Source organism: Mixophyes fleayi, chromosome 10, assembly GCF_038048845.1.
Source record: "Mixophyes fleayi isolate aMixFle1 chromosome 10, aMixFle1.hap1, whole genome shotgun sequence".
In the NCBI taxonomy this organism is placed as follows: Eukaryota; Metazoa; Chordata; class Amphibia; order Anura; family Limnodynastidae; genus Mixophyes; species Mixophyes fleayi.
In genome coordinates, this window is record NC_134411.1 from 9,416,971 (window position 1) to 9,436,218 (window position 19,248).

The 19,248-nt window shown below is 44.1% G+C and overlaps 1 protein-coding gene across 1 annotated transcript in view; it reads right to left on the reverse strand.

Annotated features, from left to right (window-relative positions):
• Positions 1 to 963: 963 nt before the first annotated feature.
• Positions 964 to 19,248, reverse strand: part of SLC25A22 (solute carrier family 25 member 22) — a 52,491-nt gene continuing 34,206 nt past the window's right edge. The window contains exons 6-10 of the mRNA XM_075187831.1: positions 17,163 to 17,281; positions 5,814 to 5,970; positions 5,164 to 5,318; positions 2,144 to 2,219; positions 964 to 1,117 (exon numbers count right to left, since the gene is read on the reverse strand). Of these exons, the coding sequence (XP_075043932.1) occupies positions 964 to 1,117; positions 2,144 to 2,219; positions 5,164 to 5,318; positions 5,814 to 5,970; positions 17,163 to 17,281 (661 nt within the window). The remainder of the gene's footprint in view (positions 1,118 to 2,143; positions 2,220 to 5,163; positions 5,319 to 5,813; positions 5,971 to 17,162; positions 17,282 to 19,248) is intronic.

Below are 19,248 nucleotides of genomic sequence, written 5' to 3' on the forward strand. Positions count from 1 at the left end.
ACAAAGTTAATTTTTGATCAAGCAAATTCTTATTGGAATGTTAAAAAACAGAAACAGTGTCAGGGATTTAGTCATTTGCAGGATTTTGCTAAGCTAACACCTGCAACACATGTCCTCCCATATTTTGCTAGAGGCCAAATTAATTTAAAAAGAATCAAACATTTAAATATCATTATCTCACTTTGGTCTGAGTAGACATAGGGGTAGATTTACTAAACCATCTAAAAATAAAAAGTGGAGGTGTTGCCCATAGCAACTAATCAGACTCTAGCTATTGTTTTCTAGAATGTACCAGAAAAATGAATCTAGAATCTGACTGGTTGCTATGGGCAACACCTCCACTTTTTCCTTTCTAGATGGTTTAGTAAATCTTTTAAAGGTGTTTAAAAGCAAGTATATTCAGAGTAATCTGGTAATTATAGTGAGCCTAACACATAAAATCATATTCAGTCTTTCGCAATTAATTGAAATCTGCACGTAAATGCAGAAATTCTACACACATCTTAAAACTCAAATAAATAAACATTCTAAAATATAAAAGTCTTAAAATGTGGAAATGGCCATCAAATTACAGTGTGTTACAGGTCCAGGCAGCAGGGCAAACATTAATGATGCAATTGTAATATCTGAAACATTTATCAGCTTAAAAAATAACCTGCTCTAGCAAACTGAGTTACATTTGCCCCAAGCGGATTCTTATGTACTGTAGCTTTCTTGCCCATTTAGATTGTGACTGTTTCCTGTCTGCAAGTAAGGAAAGCTACCTAACTTATAGAAATGTTCGGCTGATGACCATAACACTTTTGGACCATAAAACAGCACTGGTGCAAGAAGGTTTTCCAGCTTGTAAACCCACGACCAGTAAACAGGCAGTGGCAGGAAGAGTCCACACAAGGGATAAGTGTGTCAAGAAGAGCCAAATTTAGGATGTCCCAAGAAAGAGGTGAAATTTGGTGGTTGTCATTAATTGCGTTTGGAGGGTAACAAGCCCAGAAGGAATTCACCAATTCCTATAAAATACACAACTTGTGCAATGCCAAAGAGTGGAGCAATGACCAGGGCTCGGCAGTAAGCACCCTTCAGGAAAGCAGCGGGACCCTCAGTCTTCCACAGCTTCCTGTAATTAAAAGACAGTAAATGTAAAAGTAAATGGTAAAGTAAGAAATAGATATACAGACAATTGAATGTAGATGACAGGTGCTATTTAGGCGTTGATGGGAGGTGTCATGTTAGCTAAGCATGAATGAATTCAGAACAGTCACAACAGCGTCAACTAGGTTTATCCTGGTAAACCTTGAAAGCATGAGGTCATGAGTTCAATTCCCGACCATGGCCTTATCTGTGTGGAGTTTGTATGTTCTTCCCGTGTTTGCGTGGGTTTCCTCCGGGTGCTCCTGTTTCCTCCCGCACTCCAAAAATATACTGGTAGGTTAATTGGCTGCTAACAAATTGACGTGTGTGTGTGTGTGCATATTGGTGAATTTAGACTGTAAGCCCCAATGGGGCAGGGACTGATGTGAATGAGTTCTCTGTACAGCGCTGCAGAATTAGTGGCACTATATAAATAAATGATGATTATGATTACACCTGTGTACATCAATACTGTAGAGGGATGCTACCCGTTGGTCTCCTCCCTGTGCTCCTGTTTCCTCCCGCACTCCAAAAACATACTGGTAGGTTAATTGGCTGCTAACAAATTGACGTGTGTGTGTGTGTTAGTGAATTTAGACTGTAAGCCCCAATGGGGCAGGGACTGATGTGAGTGAGTTCTCTGTACAGCGCTGCGGAATTAGTGGCACTATATAAATAAATGATGATTATGATTACACCTGTGTACATCAATAATGTAGAGGGATGCTACCCGTTGGTCTCCTCCCTGTGCTTGAGGGGACCCCTGATGAAACCAGCTTTCACAAAGGGGTATTGATGTTTACAGCGTGCTGCAAAGAAGCGCAGAGTTAAACCCACCACCCACCATTGTGCTAGCTGCGCACCATGGGTTCTCCTTTGTGAAGGCCCTATTTCATCATGGGACCATCCCCCCCCTCCAAGCACAGAAGAAACATCCTAGGGAAGAGAACCCCACCACTCGGATTTAATTTCAGAAAATGGAATTTTTAAACCAGTTGACTTGTTTATTTACCTGGCACAGTCTGTGATTCCTGAGTATGTATCTTCATTTATACCTCGCTGTAATGACTGCAATCTTGTTTTAATCACTGCAAGACAGAAATAAGAGAAACATCTTTTATATACAGATTTTTTTTAATCATTATAGTAGAATATATAAAAGGATTACCCTAACCAGTACCCCTTAAACTGAGCCCATCACCATGAAGTAAATGTCTTTTTTTTAATACTATATTGATAACTACCCATAAGTTATTTCAGTTATTTGTTCCAGAATATTTTATTTTTAGAGTTATTTTTATCTGTCATCTTTATGCAGCCACCTTTCTTAATGCTTGTGGCTTTCTATGCAGCGATAACATAGCAGATATAATAAGAATACATTTCAAGGGAGCGAGGCGTACAAAGACAATTAGCACACAACTACATTTTACCTAGTCAAGACTGCGATTGTTGCTTTGTTTTTCAATAAATACCTTATAAAAGGATGAGTACTGCAAAATGCAATGTTTTGGCAGTTCTGGGCAACGGGATGGGTGTAGTATGATTTTTCGGCACTGAGAATGCAGACACACTTTAGAATAACGATAAAATACTGAGGAGTATAAGAGCGACAATCTGACAACCTCCACTTACCAAATAACAGACAGCCCCTATTTCTAACACGTTTAATGACCGTCAGCTGTAAAATGCGACTTGTAGAAATATAGACAGTTAGAAATGACGTCACTTGTAATGATTAAAGTGAAAATGGCGCCTTTAAAGTGGCAATGGGCGGACCCGCTCACTGAATTACATTATACAGGCGCCAGGTCCGGCCATTGCCGCTTTAAAACGGCCGTTATTTAGTTTGACCATTACAAGTGACGTCATTTTTAACTGTACATATTTCTACAAGTCACGGTCATTAAACGTGACGGAAATAGGGGTTGTCTGTAATATGGTAAGTGGAGCTGTTCAGATTGCTGCTCTTATGTATTTTATCGTCGTTCTAAAGTGTGTCGACATTCTCAGTGCCGAGGAAATGACTACCACCAGATGAGATAATGTTAATAACTGAACTTGATACTTGTGAAAGACAATATAATTCCTTGTGGATCCTGATTAGACAAAAACGTGTAAATGAATTTCAAATGCATTAATGACACCTAATAGGCGCTCGGGTTTTATGGATAGATCTGCGCGTCTATGGACAACTGTATTGTATAGAAAATAAAAGACGCATAGGATGAAAATAAAACTTTCAATCAATTTTATAAAAAGCTACAGATGATGCATTACATACTTATACTTTAGTTCAGTGCTCTTTAACTAGTGCGCCGCGGCACAGCGGTGTGCCACAAGATGTTGCTAAGTGTGCCGCGGCACAGCGGTGTGCCACAAGATGTTGCCAAGTGCGCCGCGGCACAGCGGTGTGCCACAAGATGTTGCCAAGTGCGCCGCGGCACAGCGGTGTGCCACAAGATGTTGCTAAGTGTGCCGCGGCACAGCGGTGTGCCACAAGATGTTGCTAAGTGTGCCGCGGCACAGCGGTGTGCCACAAGATGTTGCTAAGTGTGCCGCGGCACAGCGGTGTGCCACAAGATGTTGCCAAGTGTGCCGCGGCACAGCGGTGTGCCACAAGATGTTGCCAAGTGCGCCGCGGCACAGCAGTGTGCCACAAGATGTTGCCAAGTGCGCCGCGGCACAGCGGTGTGCCACAAGATGTTGCTAAGTGTGCCGCGGCACAGCGGTGTGCCACAAGATGTTGCTAAGTGTGCCGCGGCACAGCGGTGTGCCACAAGATGTTGCCAAGTGCGCCGCGGCACAGCGGTGTGCCACAAGATGTTGCTAAGTGCGCCGCGGCACAGCGGTGTGCCACAAGATGTTGCTAAGTGCGCCGCGGCACAGCGGTGTGCCACAAGATGTTGCTAAGTGCGCCGCGGCACAGCGGTGTGCCACAAGATGTTGCCAAGTGCGCCGCGGCACAGCGGTGTGCCACAAGATGTTGCCAAGTGTGCCGCGGCACAGCGGTGTGCCACAAGATGTTGCCAAGTGCGCCGCGGCACAGCGGTGTGCCACAAGATGTTGCCAAGTGCGCCGCGGCACAGCGGTGTGCCACAAGATGTTGCTAAGTGTGCCGCGGCACAGCGGTGTGCCACAAGATGTTGCCAAGTGTGCCGCGGCACAGCGGTGTGCCACAAGATGTTGCCAAGTGCGCCGCGGCACAGCGGTGTGCCACAAGATGTTGCTAAGTGTGCCGCGGCACAGCGGTGTGCCACAAGATGTTGCCAAGTGCGCCGCGGCACAGCGGTGTGCCACAAGATGTTGCTAAGTGTGCCGCGGCACAGCGGTGTGCCACAAGATGTTGCTAAGTGTGCCGCGGCACAGCGGTGTGCCACAAGATGTTGCCAAGTGCGCCGCGGCACAGCGGTGTGCCACAAGATGTTGCTAAGTGTGCCGCGGCACAGCGGTGTGCCACAAGATGTTGCTAAGTGTGCCGCGGCACAGCAGTGTGCCACAAGATGTTGCTAAGTGTGCCGCGGCACAGCGGTGTGCCACAAGATGTTGCTAAGTGTGCCGCGGCGCACTACCTCCAGCAGGAGAAAAAGCACAAGATTTATGGCAGTACATTCGTCATACTATGGTTAACTGGAAGACCTTGCCTTACGGAAATAATTTCACCATTTGTTCCATATGTTTTCTTTGTAAAATATTTTAGTGAAATAAAGAGTTCATTATTATTAATTATTATATTACGGTGGGGGCACTTATGAATGTATTGTGTACGTGTGATGTTCCCGCAAGCGGTAATTCTTGCTTTTCTTTTGTATATTTTTGCCTTCGGTGTGCCGCGGAACTCTGGGAAGGGCTTATGTGTGCCGAGAGTGAGAAAAGGTTGTGAAGCGCTGCTCTAGATAAACAAATCCTGTGCTACATAGACACTATTCATATTCTATTTGGACATGAATGTGGTGTAAAAAAAACTATTTGTGTGTCTGCTATATAACATGCTTTCTATATTGTTTACATGTTCCTCCTTGCAACATTTACCATCACAGGGATTAACAGCAACAGCAGCGGTGCTCCCTGCCGCACAGCCCGCAAGGAATGACACAAAGAACGGAGACTTTTCATCCGGCGTCTTTTGTCCAAGTTTGTTCAAGTTGGCGAAGAGAGGAAAATATATAATGGAAAAAGGAACATCCCTGTAAAACAAATGTTGATAAAGTCACATAAGGATTAAGTCTAAGGGAAAATAAGAAAATCATGAGACTAAAGTTGTTTCTTCCACATCTGTAACTTGTGTTTATTAGGTTAAGCTATTGTGGAGTCAGAAGCCTTTGTAGCAAGTGACGGATGCTGGCAGAGAGGAAGGTGTGAGAGAGGGTTGGCAGACTGGCAGAATTATACTATGCATAATGCCAGCCCCAGGCTAGGTATTCTATTTTGGCAGACAGCTCCACAGTGTTCTCTCTAGTCCATATATAGTGTGCTGCTATTTTATCTATCCATCACTAAGTGTATTAAGTATCCAAAAGTAATGTTGCCATTAGTTTGAGGCCGATCCTTGTCTTGCATTATGCTGTGGTTACAGTACAGAGGACACAAACAATTCCAGCATTTTTCATTGATCATATCACTAAGAATACAATATATTCTTGAACACGTATACAGTAAAACTGGAAGCAGGTTGTAGTAACCTTAGCAGAGTGGCTCCCAGGCCTTTGTATAGTCCGGCTATGCCTTTGCTCCTCAGCAGTTCCCGTGAAATCGCTATGGCTGTGGGTCGTGTTGGATTGGACTCGGCTATGGCACTGTTCACTCCTGCCTGGCCCGCCATTAGCTTTCTCTGGGCAGCTAACAAAATAGACGTTAAAAACAAACAATTAATCAACTCTTGTATAAATGACCATCTATGTATAGCAGCATTTAATGGTATTGTATATGTTAAAATATGAGTTTCAGATCCAAATAAAACGTATTTTTTAATACATATTCCCCGGTAGATCTTGATTGGCATTGATATTTTGTCTGTTGCTTTATGGTTGAAATTGTTCTCATTGTTGGAAAACCACATTTAAACTTATCAGCCTATCTCAAAGGGTTTTACATTACTTCAACAGTATTGACACAGTCTGTAGAATATTAACAGTTGTAGTGGAAACTGCAAAGTTCTACTGAAGATCTTTTCAGAGTCACTTGGTACATAGTGGCTGAAATCTCCGCAACACAATTAGATAGGTTAGAAATAGCTAAGGAAGGCATATCCACTTCTAGATAAGCCATGTTAAAAATGAATTCCCCTCCCACGTACCTGTATATTGGCATCCCTCCCCTGGAGCCCATGTCATCTGCACCAGTGGAGGACCCATGAAGACATCAGTCCCAACCAAGAGGACCTGTTGTGCAGACTTGGCTGCAGTAGAACATACTCTTGAGCCCATACCCACCGAGCCTCTGCTTCATTTTAACAACGTAACTCCAGTATTACCTGTGCAGCACTTTCAGATCTCTATTGTCAAAGTAGCAGTGTAATGGAATGAGGCGAAATTAAGCATTTGACCTACTATGGCCAGCTGTGCACTTCAGATTCCTTTTTGTGAAGACTCAAAGTCTTCAGCGCTTCTCTCAATGCAGATGATGGGGGAATGCTCATTTAAGGCCCTCTTAGTTTGACCATCCAAGTTTTAATAACAGACTGGCCATAGTAAATTATGTTGTGGTAGACGCTCTATCTGTATGTAACCCCTGGGGATGCTGCAGTTGGACTTGAGCACCCAGGGGCTAATAATCACAATTGCATCAGTAAGAAAAGAGATGCATATAGCTATTTACCAGTCAAGGAGAAGGAACTACATCTCCCAGAATGCTGTTATGAAGAGGGGGCGGAGCCTAAGAAGACTGAGAAACCAGAGGGCGGAGAGAGAGAGGGAGAGAGGAGCATCCTGGGAGAGACTGAGCTGTGTGACCAGTTCAGATAGGTGACCCTAGGCAGAAGGGCACTGGATGAGTGATCTGAGCAGAGAGAGCAGTCTGCAGAGATATCAAAGCTCGGTGCAGTTCTGAACAGAACCTGCTGGAAGCCACAGTTTGAAGCTGTAGGAGGAGGTTTGCATGCATCTCTGAAGAAGGACATTTTACAAGTCAGCCATTTTGGGGATAATCAAGTTCAGACCTGTGACACACTGGTGCAGATAAGTTACTGGTTATTTTTATCTATCTGTTGTTGTTCAAGTGGGGTTTGGACTATATCTGGCCACAAGGGCTGAAGAGTTAGGGATAGATGGGTGGGCAGGTAAATATGCACCAAGTGTGTGTCTAATCAGCATTTGTGGAACTACAAGTCCCAGGATACAAATTAGAAAGGATTTTACAGTTGTTGCTAGAGGAGGGTCTGCATACTGTGACTGCTGTACCTCACTGCAAGTGATTTAAAGATCTCCAAAATCTGCAAACTGGACACATGATGTTTCCATGCCATGCTGCATACATACAGAAGGGCCCCAACTTGCAGTGCACTGCTCTATTTGTGTGGTGTGTTTGAATACTGCTGTGTGTGTTTGGCAGTACATTGTAGGGCTATAAGGGAAAATATATAAATTCACCCTGCAAGATATTCACAGTATCAGGAGCAAGTAAGATATCTGATATATATTTTCATGTGTATAAAGCTGTGACAGTTAATGGTTATATTGTTATATATTATATTATATTGTATGCTGTTATTGATTTATTGCGAGTTTTTGTGTTAACTTGGTGTGCATAGTAAGAAGTGGTGCGCCACTTTCATCCACACTTGTTTTATTACTGTATTGTATTGTTTGCACTATTATTTCAAATTATATCAAAGTATATTTTTCTATAAAATTACAAAGCTGCATTTAGGATTTCCATTTAAATAAATGTGCCTGGCTGGCTTTTGCAGCACACATTTTGTCACAGAGTGTTAATACTGGGCAGGGGGTTTCCCGAATCTCCCCCTGGTGTATCTTTTGAACACCCCCCAGAAGAGAAAGCAGAGATTCGGGTGGAGGCACTGAAAACCAAGTACCAAGGTGAGAAGCATCTGCGTGGTTCAATATATATATATACCCTCACAACGCTTAATACACAAGGGGGTGTTACAGTGGAGGCACTGCTGAGATACTGAAGACACACTCAGTGAAACCCATCAGCACAGACGTCATGGATAGTATAAGAGAAGAAGTGTTTCTGTGGTGTGAACAACAGACTGTGGCCCCAACTCGATGTTTAGGGATCTATGGTGACTCTCAGGGAGTGACAGATGAGGAAGTCCTGCATGTGCTCCACAGGATTTATGGGGTAGAACATCCTAAAATCCTTGGATGGAAAGGTAGAGACCAGCATAAGACCAGTCTGATCCTCTGTGAGACGCAAGCAGAATTGGATAAAGATTTTCTTCCCTCCCTCGTTTCTGGGCCACAAAAACAACAATGGCATATTGTGATACCGTTAAAGCCAAAACAGCTAGTCGCAGCACCTCTTAATGCTGAACTTCCAGATGGAGATATTAACCGACAAGTATTCCCTCAGGCCAGGGAAGAGAATTCTCAGTCACTCTCCAGTACTAGGAAAACTGATGAGGATCAAAGCGAACTGTTCCTCACTGCTGTACAGAAACTGGTAGACCAGTTAGGAAAGTCACAGCATGAAGGGGGCTACAGAAGGCTCCGGCTCTTCTCAGGAATAAAACCAGTCCCTACTGGGGAAGAAACTTACGAGGCATGGAAAGAGATGGCTTCCCAATACCTGGAGGAATGGCATTGCTCCGAACCCTATAAGAGACAGCGGATCGTTGAAAGTCTGCGAGGTCCCGCTGGAGAACTAATCCAAGCTGTACGGAGAAGTGACCCCCAAGCCACTGCACGACACTACTTAGCGACTCTAGATCAGGAATATGGAATGGCAGAGGATGCAACAGATCTGCTCTATCAGCTACGCCACACCTATCAGGAGTCAGGGGAGACATTGTCCAATTATATCTATCGGCTGGACAAGCTGATCCACCTTATTGTGTCAAAGAAAGGAATACCCCTAGCAGAAGTAGACGACAGGCGTATGCAACAGTTGTTACGGGGTGCTCTGTCCCATGACCCAGTAGCGATGAAGATAAGAAATGCTCAACTGGGACAACCATCACCTACTTTTCTTCAGTTGATACAAGATGTTAAACAAGAGGAAGCTATAGTTAAATCCCGAGAGAGGGTGACCAAGAAAGTCAAGGTCGTACAGTCAAAGCCCGAGGCTGACCTTCCCAGCACTGAGTTAATGAAGATTGTGGAGAAACAAGGTGAGCAGATTGCTCAGTTGTTGGAGATGCAGAAGCAGATTCAAGCACAGATGCTGAAATACCACACTACCGAGCAACTGCACCCGAACATCCACCCCCGGCAAGTTCTCGAAGCTAACACTACTCGGAAACAGAACAATTGTTTCACTTGTGGAGAAGTTGGGCATCTCGCTAGACAATGTCCTCAGAGGAAGGGAGGAAGGTGGTCACCCTCACCATCCCACCGGGATAGGAAGCTTTCGGAAAACTGAAAGGGAGGACCAGGAACCCCCACACTGGCCCTCTAAAGAAAGCTGACATTAACACTGTGGGGAACTCTCACCTGGAATGGGGTCTTTTGCCCAAAGGATTGCTGGGACCCTCTCCTCACGTGCCGGCATGTCTAAATGGGAGACCTTGTATGGCCTTGCTAGATAGTGGTTCACAGGTGTCCATTGTGTTCGAGAAGTGGTACCGAGATAATCTATCTGACTTGCCCATAAAGCCATTGTGTGGACTGACCATCTGGGGTCTGAGTGACAAGAATTATCCCTACCTTGGGTACATCACTGTACCTTTGAAGTTCCCACGGGAAGTAGCTGGAATAGAAGAAGAGGTGAACGTGCTTGCACTTGTCTGTCCTGAGGCCGAAGGAGAACCTCGAGATGTCTCAGTGATTACTGGAACTAACTCCCATTTGTTCGAGATACTGGCCAACTGGTGCCAAGAGGTGGGAGGAGCAAGTTATAGTAAAACACTTAAGATTCATCCTATGTGCCTTGCTGCTTATAAGAAGAAAGAGGAAAAAAAATCTCAGAAAGAAACCACATTACAAATAGGAAGTTTTGATCAATGCTTTAATGGTAGTGATGCTAGTCAAGAAGACCGACACTGGCTAGTTATGCAAATGCTACAAAGAGAGGCTGCCTTCTCTTCGGGGGACTGGGATTTAGGTCTAGCGACAGGAGTGGAGCACCACATAAGGCTAACGGACGACAGACCTTTCCGAGAACGGTCAAGACGCCTAGCCCCTGCTGATTTGGATGATATTCGGGAACATTTAAGGGAGATGCTAGAGAATGATGTGATTGAGAGATCTGAGAGTCCCTATGCTTCTCCTATTGTGGTGGCTAGAAAGAAGACGGGAAAAATACGGATGTGCGTGGACTACCGGACATGAAACAAGCGCACGATTCCTGATCAGTACACTGTCCCTAGGATAGACAAAGCCCTTGATTGTCTTCAGGGAAGCAAGTGGTTTTCTGTGCTAGATCTACGCAGCGGGTACTATCAGATATTGATGAGTCAGAAGGATGCTGAGAAAACCGCCTTCATCTGCCCGGTTGGATTCTTTCAGTTCAAAAGATTGCCACAAGGATTATCAGGGGCTCCAGCCACTTTCCAACGATGCATGGATGATGTTGTGGGTGACATGAATTTCAGGGAAGTGCTGGTATACTTGGATGATTTGATAGTATTTGGCCAAACATTGAATGAGCACAACGAAAGACTCCTCAAGGTATTGGATCGCTTAATAAAGAAAGGGTTGAAGTTGTCCCTTGACAAGTGTAGCTTCTGTAAAACCCAGGTCAAGTATGTGGGATATGTTGTGGATCGGGAAGGAATTTCTACAGATTCAGCGAAGATAGAAGCGGTGAAAGAATGGCCTCGACCAACAATACTGAAGGAATTAAGGTCTTTTTTGGGGTTCTGTGGCTATTACAGAAGGTTTGTCCCAAACTACAGTAAACTTGTCAAGCCTCTTACAGATCTAACTCGAGGTTATCCTGCTCCAAGAGGTTCCCATCGGAAAGAGAAACCATTGTTCCGGGTAAATGATGCGTTCGGGGAAAGGTGGAGTGAGGCTTGCGAACAAGCTTTTGAAGGATTGAAAACCTGCCTGATTCAAGCGCCTGTTCTGGCATATGCCGATCCAGAGTTACCATACATTCTGCATGTAGATGCCTCCTTTGAGGGACTTGGGGGAGTGCTATACCAAGTGCAAGAAGGAAGGTTAAGACCAGTCTATTACATCAGTCGAGGTCTCTCACCCAGTGAACGGAACTACCCGGTGCATAAGTTGGAGTTCCTGGCCCTTAAGTGGGCAGTTGTTGACAAACTTCACGACTACTTGTATGGAGTACCATTCGAAGTGCATACAGACAACAATCCCCTCACATATGTGCAGACCACAGCAAAGCTAGATGCAACTGGGCACAGATGGTTGGCGGCGCTGGCCATTTACAATTTCACAATAAAGTACAGGCCTGGGAGAAGAAATGTAGATGCCGATGCTTTGTCAAGATTACCGGGAAGGTTTGTGGAATCTCAGGAAGAAGAATGGATAGAGTTGCCAGCTCCAGAGGTGAAGGGGATGTGTCACGAGGGACGTGTGGTCGTGCCTCCAGTCAAAGAATGCTTAACAGCTCTAGGGGCAACGACAGATGCACTACCAAGACAATATTGCTGGCTGAGTCAAATGGAGCTCAGTGATCTTCAGAAGTTGAGTTCAAGCCAAGTCAAAGAAGATCAGCAGAATGACTCCTCTATAGCAGCAGTTAGGTGGTCTGTTAAACACAGACAAAGAATCCACCCGAGTAGTTTGAAAACGGAGGAAGCTATTTTGCTAAGCAGACAGAGAGAGTCATTGGTGGTGAAGCAGGGGCTACTGTATAGAGAAACCAGCCGCAAAGATGGCAGAGAGAGGAAACAGCTAGTATTGCCAAAGAAGCACCGTCCCATGGTTCTCCGTGCGTTGCATGATAAACACGGCCACCTGGGAATAGAGAAGACCATGAGTTTAATTTCAGATAGATTCTACTGGCCGAAAATGGAGATAGACATTGAGAGTTATTGTAAATCTTGTGGGACATGCATACTTCGAAAATCCCTCCCAGAAAAGGCTGCCCCCTTAAAGAATATATCCAGCAATGGGCCTTTAGAGTTAGTCTGTATTGACTTTCTATCAGTGGAACCGGATGAAAGCAACAAGTGTAACATTCTAGTGGTGACAGATCATTACACCCGTTATGCTCAAGCCTACCAGACAAAAGACCAGAGAGCTGTGACCGTGGCAAAAATCCTATGGGAAGAGTTCTTTGTCCACTATGGACTGCCTGCCCGCATTCATTCAGATCAGGGTCGGGATTTTGAGAGCAAGCTAATAAAAGAACTGTGCGAGGTCTGCGGGATAAAGAAGTCCAGGACTACTCCTTTCCATCCCCAAGGAGATCCGCAGCCGGAGAGATTTAATCGGACCCTTCTCAGCATGATGGGCACTTTGGACACTAAAAAAAAGGCACATTGGAGTAGGCACATCAGCCATTTGGTCCACGCCTACAATTGCACGAAAAACGAGTCCACGGGGTACTCCCCATATCTCTTAATGTTTGGAAGGGAGGCTAGATTACCAATCGATATCTGTTTTGGAATGGACACTGCTGATCCCCAAGAAAAGCCCCATTTGAAATATGTGGAGCAGCTGAAACAAGAACTAAAGGAGGCCTACAGACTAGCGGAAGCAGCTGCATCAAAAGCTGGACAACGAAACAAGGGTCGTTATGATCTACAGGTCAAGGAGCATATTCTGGAGCCAGGTGACAGGGTTTTACTTAGACACTTGGGCCTCCCGGGGAAACACAAGTTAGCCAATCGTTGGCGAAAGGATCCTCATGTTGTGGTTGCAAAATTGCCAGACATCCCAGCCTATCGAATTAGGCCCGAGGGGCTAACAGGCCCTATAAAGACATACCATCGACAACATTTGCTTCCCATCAGAGATGGTGTCCGGTTTTGGGAGGAGCCTGAAACAGATGAGCCAAAAGTGTCCACACCCAGAAGATCACGGCGAATCAGAGAACCGACCACAGAAGAAGATGATGGAGATGATTGGGGGTATGATGCTCCAGGTAAATTGGGAGAAATAGATTGGAGACAAGATACCAGAAGGCTCACTAGGTCTACCGAGGGGGCCGCTGTAAGACCTCCACAAGTAGAAGAAAGGAGAACTATGCCTGCCATTTCAGATGAAAGTGTCAACCCAAGAGTAGCTGGACGGTTGGATTCTCAGTGTTCAGTAGAGGAAGGCTCTAACCAGGAAGTTGACATGGATGGGGACGTCGTGGATCCAGATGGAGGATGCACTGAACGCCCCAACAGGGTGTTGGGGGGAGAGGAAGGGAACCCACCAGTCCAGGGTCGGCCTAAAAGGACCCCTAGAGCCCCAATGATGTTGACTTATGATAGTCTAGGTCATATGACTGAGATTCCTAAGGTGATTCATCCTAGCTGGGTCTATCAGTGGCCATATCTGACTCCCATATCTGTTATGCCAGGGCCTGTTGTGTATGGATGTGAAAGTGTATTTAGACAGGATGTCTTAACCCCTTTAAATTTGCAGGATGTGGGACAAGCCTCATCATTTGTTCATTGTGGACTTGCCCCACAGGGGGAGTGTGTAACCCCTGGGGATGCTGCAGTTGGACTTGAGCACCCAGGGGCTAATAATCACAATTGCATCAGTAAGAAAAGAGATGCATATAGCTATTTACCAGTCAAGGAGAAGGAACTACATCTCCCAGAATGCTGTTATGAAGAGGGGGCGGAGCCTAAGAAGACTGAGAAACCAGAGGGCGGAGAGAGAGAGGGAGAGAGGAGCATCCTGGGAGAGACTGAGCTGTGTGACCAGTTCAGATAGGTGACCCTAGGCAGAAGGGCACTGGATGAGTGATCTGAGCAGAGAGAGCAGTCTGCAGAGATATCAAAGCTCGGTGCAGTTCTGAACAGAACCTGCTGGAAGCCACAGTTTGAAGCTGTAGGAGGAGGTTTGCATGCATCTCTGAAGAAGGACATTTTACAAGTCAGCCATTTTGGGGATAATCAAGTTCAGACCTGTGACACACTGGTGCAGATAAGTTACTGGTTATTTTTATCTATCTGTTGTTGTTCAAGTGGGGTTTGGACTATATCTGGCCACAAGGGCTGAAGAGTTAGGGATAGATGGGTGGGCAGGTAAATATGCACCAAGTGTGTGTCTAATCAGCATTTGTGGAACTACAAGTCCCAGGATACAAATTAGAAAGGATTTTACAGTTGTTGCTAGAGGAGGGTCTGCATACTGTGACTGCTGTACCTCACTGCAAGTGATTTAAAGATCTCCAAAATCTGCAAACTGGACACATGATGTTTCCATGCCATGCTGCATACATACAGAAGGGCCCCAACTTGCAGTGCACTGCTCTATTTGTGTGGTGTGTTTGAATACTGCTGTGTGTGTTTGGCAGTACATTGTAGGGCTATAAGGGAAAATATATAAATTCACCCTGCAAGATATTCACAGTATCAGGAGCAAGTAAGATATCTGATATATTTTTTCATGTGTATAAAGCTGTGACAGTTAATGGTTATATTGTTATATATTATATTATATTGTATGCTGTTATTGATTTATTGCGAGTTTTTGTGTTAACTTGGTGTGCATAGTAAGAAGTGGTGCGCCACTTTCATCCACACTTGTTTTATTACTGTATTGTATTGTTTGCACTATTATTTCAAATTATATCAAAGTATATTTTTCTATAAAATTACAAAGCTGCATTTAGGATTTCCATTTAAATAAATGTGCCTGGCTGGCTTTTGCAGCACACATTTTGTCACAGAGTGTTAATACTGGGCAGGGGGTTTCCCGAATCTCCCCCTGGTGTATCTTTTGAACACCCCCCAGAAGAGAAAGCAGAGATTCGGGTGGAGGCACTGAAAACCAAGTACCAAGGTGAGAAGCATCTGCGTGGTTCAATATATATATATACCCTCACAACGCTTAATACACAAGGGGGTGTTACATGTAACCCAATATATATTTATTGTCACGGTTGCCTGTTTTTCTTGATCCGATTCGGGACCTTTGGGTCATACTGAAGTAGGAGTATGACAGAAACTGCAGGCGTTGATAAACCTTCTGTTTATGTGGAGTACACTGAGTAGCACTAGCAGGATAGGAGTCTAGGACCGGAGTCTGCACCAGTGTACGGAACTGGAATCCGCAGTAGCACCACTTTGGAACAGTTCATGGGAACTCAACCCCGGCACCTGTAATCAGGCACATGGAACTGGAACCCACTATTAGGAACTCAGAATGTGTGATACACAGAAACTCAGAACAGAATGAGCTGGAACTGGAGACGGGAACTCAGAACGGTGACACGGAATGGAGAACTCAGGACTGTGAGGCAGCCGCAGACCTGGAACCCACACACAGATACACAGAACTTAAAATAAGCCCTAGAGAGACTCAGAACCAGCCCCAGCTACAAAACTGGCGATACCGTTAAAACCCCAGGTACTGCAGAATAAGCACTGGATAATGCAAAGTTCTTGCTGAAGTAAGCACTCTTGATGAATGCAGAATTTCTGCAGGAAGATGAGCAGTTTGTAAATGCAGGGTACTTGCAGAAAAATATGCACTTTGGGAATTCAGGATACTTGCAGAGAGATGATTACTTTGGAACTGCAGGGTGTGCAGGAACAGTGCTGGAAACAACTTGAGTCTTGAGCCAAGAACTATCCTAAGAAGAGAAAGTGTGTTGCTCTGGCAAAGAGCAGATCTCAGGAGCAGGTCTTAATAGGGTGTACGTAATACCTATTGGTTGCACAGATCACAGCTGCTGAAATCTGGTTGAGCTGGAAAGGTCACCTGACTGAATCCAGGATGGCCACGTCCATGCAGCAGGACAAAACAGTAGGTATTTGTTTACAAATGAAGAAGTGGTGCTCAAGACTTAAGCAGGTGACCAGGAGAGACCTGGATATCCGTGAGATGAATGCAGCGGTCATGGTAAGTGTGACTACGACCCTAATGTTTGACATTAATGTTAGCAGGTAATGACAATGATGTTCTCCTGTGTGCTGTCATCATTGCTCCCTGACACTCTCTGTCACTGACAGCCTAGGCTTCCCCTGAAGGGGCGAAAACTGATCGATTTGGTTCAGACTCCTTTGATCGCTAGCACAAACCATTCCAGGTGAATACAGAGTCCTGAGTGCGTAACACTGGATCTAACAATGTCCGTATGCAGGAGAGGTCCATTAGAGCTTTGCCTCACTATAGGGTCTCCATAAAGTGCTAACATATATAAACCAATACAAAGTTTATTTTAAACATAATTAAAAAAAAATAAGGACCCTAAAAGGTAAGAGGGAGGGGGGGTCCTGCCGGCCCGCACAGAATGGATGAGAGGGGGGTGAGGGACTTGAAAGTGATGGGGAGGTAAACCTAGGACTTCCGAGACCCTGGGATGGCAGATTGATGGTATGTATATCAGGGTTCCCATACCTTATGTAAATGGTCAACCCGGTCGTGAAGCAAACAGGTGACATATTCTAATAAGGCAATATACCAGACCCGGGAAGTTACAGTGGAGAGGCTAGGGGACCACGGGAGATTTCAGTCTTTAGCTATTTGGAAGCAGACAGCTGCATCAATTTATCGGTGGACTTAGGGAGCTGCTTCACACGGTAGCATAGTAGCATCACCATAGAGTCTAAAACCATCCGAATAAGCGTAATTTTAGATATAAGATCGACTACTGGGTTTCAGAGACTGGAGGCTTGAGGGTTATTTTAATAAGGAAGCAGAGCAGCTGCTTAGAGAAGGAGTTGCTCAGGGATTTATTATTCCAGTTGGACACTAGTCTCTAAGCCCCGTCAGTCTGTCACCCTGTAATTTACTATACATTTTACATCACTTATTGTTCTGTATTACCCAGCCTTCCAGCATCCTGCAGCTGGATTTTCAGCATCTCCATAGGGGTGGTGACAATGACTTGACATGTTCCAGCACCACAACCAGCCAGCATCTCTTTAATCAGTGTCAGCTTCTTCCTGTAAAGGGAAAAGGCAGAACGACCATTACATTCTATATAAACACCTTTCTAATCTCTCTCATGTAAAATATTACTTCAATATCAAGGGGTATATTTACTAAACTGCGGGTTTGAAAAAGTGGAGATGTTGCCTATAGCAACCAATCAGATTCTAGCTGTCATTTTGTAGAATGTACTAAATAAATGACAACTAGAATCTGATTGGTTGTTATAGGCAACATCTCCACTTTTTCAAACCCGCAGTTTAGTAAACCCAAAAGTATCATGAGTCCACTCTGAGCCATACTTGCTCCTCTTATTTCAGCTTATTTCCACTACGAATGTAATCTATCTCATGAACAGGGCCCAATATCCCTTGTTTTTATGACTGCATTTATTATTCTACCTTGTATGTCCGTTTTAACCACTCTGGAAACACTGTGGCACCTTACAAAATCAACATTAATAATAAAAATTCTAATAATAATAATAATAATAATGATTAAAACATACAGAGCAGTATCCACCATTTTAATAGCAATTTGATTTGATAATTCATTCCTATAGTTTAGGTGATAATTTTTGGTTGAGGAATGCATACAGTATTATCACATGCTCATATAATAGAAGTCATATATTATTTTACTAGAAATATGAAAACAGGCTTTCAAGGTACACCTTTCCCCTGAGCACAGTGGAGGCAGCCAATTTGAGCACATTAGCAATTGACATGACAGTGCAGTCCATTGATCCACTCGGCATCAGTCTGCCTAAGGGCACATACCCACTGTACTGTGTGTTTTACGTGGGTTTTTAAATGTATATAATTGGATGCGACACTAAAAATCATTGTTCCAAGTATGACCATACCATTTCTGGTGCTGTTCACAAACTTATTTGTTGCATATCTGTGCATTTGCATCATGTCAAAGCATTGACTATACAATCATAACTAAAATGCATGTTAAACTGGAAGCAAAACACATATGAAACATGATATATGTTTTACTTGTGTTTAAATGCATTTAATTTATTATTGTAGCTATATTTGCAGATGTTCTAAAAACACCCTGTGAATCAAGTAGTTAACTCAGCACAGATAACTGATATATATATATATATAATAGAGCAGAGCATTCTGTACTAGATAGAAGGTGCTGTAGGAGGATATCTACATCATAGTTGGCAACAGTCGCCATGGCCACGCCCACTGTCCCAATACCAAAATCACAAATGCGGGGAGGTGTGGTATCTTACCTTCTAACATCTTCCATTTCACACAAATATATGCCTTACTGTATATCTTTCACTTGTAGTAACCTGGCTGAATTAAACAATTGATTATGAAGTTTGAAATGGGTCTGATTGAACAGAATATGCTGCTTGTACAGAAAGAAGATCTGGACATTGGAGGAGACTGAGGTACCGATTTATCAAAGGGTGATACAGCATTTTATTGCTTGCCCTATACATACTGCCGGCAATAGCACCGCTATCACTGGTAATATTCGGCGGCTATAACGTTCGAAATGCCCTTGAATAGTTAAGCCTATTTCATAAGTACTTCCAAAATACTTGCTCTGTTATCGCCATCTCAGCTGCTATAAAAAATATCTATCTTATAGTCGCTAGAGGGATAAATCATCATCATCATCATCATCATCTATTTATATAGCGCCACTGATTCCGCAGTGCTGTACATAGAACTCACTCACATCAGTCCCTGCCCCATTGGAGCTTACAGTCTAAATTCCCTAATATAGACACACAGACAGAGACAGAGAGAGACTAGGGTCAATTTTGATAGCAGCCAATTAACCTACCAGTATGTTTTTGGTGTGTGGGAGGAAACCCACGCAAACACGGGGAGAACATACAAACTCCACACAGATAAGGCCGTGGTCGGGAATTGAACTCATGACCCCAGTACTGTGAGGCAGAAGTGCCATCATAAATATATGTAACGAGGATGGTATGATTACAGAA